Raw genomic sequence first — 1,500 nt, 5'->3', positions numbered from 1 at the left:
TGCTCCCTCTTATGTTTTCATATGCTTCCAAAAATGTTTCCATATGTAAAAGAAAACATGTGGTTTATGCCTTTCCAAGTCTGGCATAATTCACTCAAAATATTATTTTTGTATAAATTTTATCCTTATATTCTTTATTCCATGACATTGTTTCTCTAAGGTAATGGTCTCAGTTGTTTCTCCAGTTTTCCTATGCCATTTGTAACATGCTATCATTAGTAACAACTATTGTCTTTCAGAAACATTTACTAATGAAGTGACCCACTTTGTACTGGGTACATCACTAATAAGTATATAATATCACTGTAGGACACTCATCTGAAAATACTGAAGTTTGAATTCAATATGTCAACCTTAGAAAACACCACAACTTCTTCCGTCATTTTTCTGCTCACTGGCGTGCCCGGGCTGGAAGCCTTCCACACCTGGATCTCCATTCCCTTCTGCTTTCTCTATGTGACTGCCCTCTCAGGGAACAGCCTGATTCTCTTTGTCATTATCACTCAGCCCAGCCTCCACGAGCCCATGTATTACTTCCTCTCCATGCTGTCCACCACTGACCTCGGGCTGTCCATATCCACTCTGGTCACCATGCTGGGGATTTTCTGGTTCAACGCCAGGGAGATCAGCTTCAATGCCTGCTTGTCACAGATGTTCTTCATTCAACTCTTCACTGTCATGGAATCCTCAGTGCTACTGGCTATGGCTTTTAATCGTTACGTGGCCATCTCTAACCCTCTCAGATATAGTTCAGTCTTAACTGATCTTAAAATAGTAGTAATTGGAGTAGCAATCATCACTCGGGGAACCCTAATCCAGACTCCCCTGGCAGTGCTCCTAAAAAGATTGTCCTTCTGCAACAGTCATGTGCTCCGCCACTCCTACTGTTTCCACCCTGATGTCATGAAGCTCTCATGCACAGACACCAGGATCAACAGTGCAGTTGGGCTCACTGCCCTCATCTCCACTGCTGGACTTGACTCTGTCTTCATCATCCTTTCCTATGTCCTGATCATTAGAACTGTCCTCAGCATTGCTTCCCCAGAAGAGAGGAAGAAAGCCTTCAGCACGTGTGTCTCCCATATTGGGGCTGTGGCTGTGTTTTATATTCCACTGCTCAGTCTGTCCTTTGTCCACAGATTTGGGAAAAGAGCTCCCCCATATGTCCATACTATGATTGCCAATGCCTACCTGCTGATCCCTCCTGTCATGAACCCCATCATCTACAGTGTGAAGACCAAACAGATTCGGAAGTCTGTGTTGAAAGTTCTCCGTTCCAGTATGACAAAGAGCTAGATGGTTGTTTCATGTTTTCTGCCTTTGGCACTCTGTGGAAGAGGAATGTGAATTTTAAGGGGGCTACAATGCTGAGAGATACTGTAACATTTTTACATTAAGAGTTATGAAAATGTTGGATTAGTTTCAAGAAAGAATGTATAAGCCAAAAGAGACTAATGTAAACTGCATTTTTTTTTTCAAAATTTCAGTGTTCTCTAAAAT

At 42.3% G+C, this 1,500-nt stretch overlaps 1 protein-coding gene across 1 annotated transcript; it reads left to right on the top strand.

Moving 5' to 3' along the window:
• Positions 1-345: 345 nt before the first annotated feature.
• On the top strand, positions 346-1,296 carry LOC308418051 (olfactory receptor OR51C1-like; the record flags this gene model as incomplete). Its single annotated transcript, XM_080913386.1, has 1 exon — positions 346-1,296. One exon carries the CDS (start codon positions 346-348, stop codon positions 1,294-1,296), a length of 951 nt encoding a protein of 316 aa, XP_080769512.1.
• Between the last annotated feature and the right edge of the window lie 204 nt (positions 1,297-1,500).

The sequence above is a fragment of the Micromys minutus genome (genome assembly GCF_963924665.1).
Source record: "Micromys minutus genome assembly, chromosome: 2".
NCBI classification, from domain to species: domain Eukaryota; kingdom Metazoa; phylum Chordata; class Mammalia; order Rodentia; family Muridae; genus Micromys; species Micromys minutus.
Note: the sequence above shows the minus strand (reverse complement) of the source record. Positions and strands in the feature narration are given on the sequence as shown.